This window comes from Crocuta crocuta, unplaced genomic scaffold (genome assembly GCF_008692635.1).
Source record: "Crocuta crocuta isolate KB4526 unplaced genomic scaffold, BGI_CrCroc_1.0 scaffold61, whole genome shotgun sequence".
In the NCBI taxonomy this organism is placed as follows: Eukaryota; Metazoa; Chordata; class Mammalia; order Carnivora; family Hyaenidae; genus Crocuta; species Crocuta crocuta.
This window is the reverse complement of record NW_027528369.1, coordinates 9190970-9191644: the sequence shown is the minus strand read 5'-3', so window position 1 is coordinate 9191644 and position 675 is coordinate 9190970. Positions and strand designations below refer to the sequence as shown.

General features: G+C 69.9%; 1 protein-coding gene across 1 annotated transcript in view; it reads right to left on the bottom strand.

The window, feature by feature from the left end:
- Positions 1-675, bottom strand: part of FOXC2 (forkhead box C2) — a 1776-nt gene that overhangs the window by 866 nt on the left and 235 nt on the right. Inside the window, exon 2 of the mRNA XM_077754179.1 lies at positions 13-666. Within this exon, the coding sequence (XP_077610305.1) occupies positions 13-666 (654 nt within the window). The remainder of the gene's footprint in view (positions 1-12; positions 667-675) is intronic.

Here is a 675-nt window from a genome sequence, read left to right as displayed (position 1 = left end):
AATGTTCTCCACGCTGAAGCCGGGCAGCCCGTTGGGCGCGCCCGCGTGGTGCTCGGGCAGCGAGCCGTCGGGGGAGCCCGCGGGCGTGGAGGCGGCGCTGCGCGGGCTGCCCTGCAGCGCGCCCTCGGGGCTCAGCGTCTCCACCTTGGTGATGACCGGCAGCGCGGGCGACGCCGCCTCGCTCTTGATCACCACCTTCTTCTCGGCCTCCTTGGGGGCGTCCGCTAGGGGGGGCCCGGCCGGGGCGCCCTTGGCCGCCGCCGGGGGCGGCTCCTGCAGGTGGGCCCGCTCCTCCTTCTCCTTGGGCACGTCCTTCTTCTTGAAGCGCCGGCGGCGCCGCAGGAAGCTGCCGTTCTCGAACATGTTGTAGGAGTCCGGGTCCAGCGTCCAGTAGCTGCCCTTGCCGGGCTTCTTGTCGTCGCGGGGCACCTTGACGAAGCACTCGTTGAGCGAGAGGTTGTGGCGGATGCTGTTCTGCCAGCCTTGCTTGTTCTCGCGGTAGAAGGGGAAGCGGTCCATGATGAACTGGTAGATGCCGTTGAGCGTGATCCTCTTCTCGGGCGCGCTCTGGATGGCCATGGTGATGAGCGCGATGTAGCTGTAGGGCGGCTTCACCAGGTCCTTGGGCGCCGCGGGCGCGGGGTGGTGGGGGTAGGGCAGGTAGGGGCGGCCGGC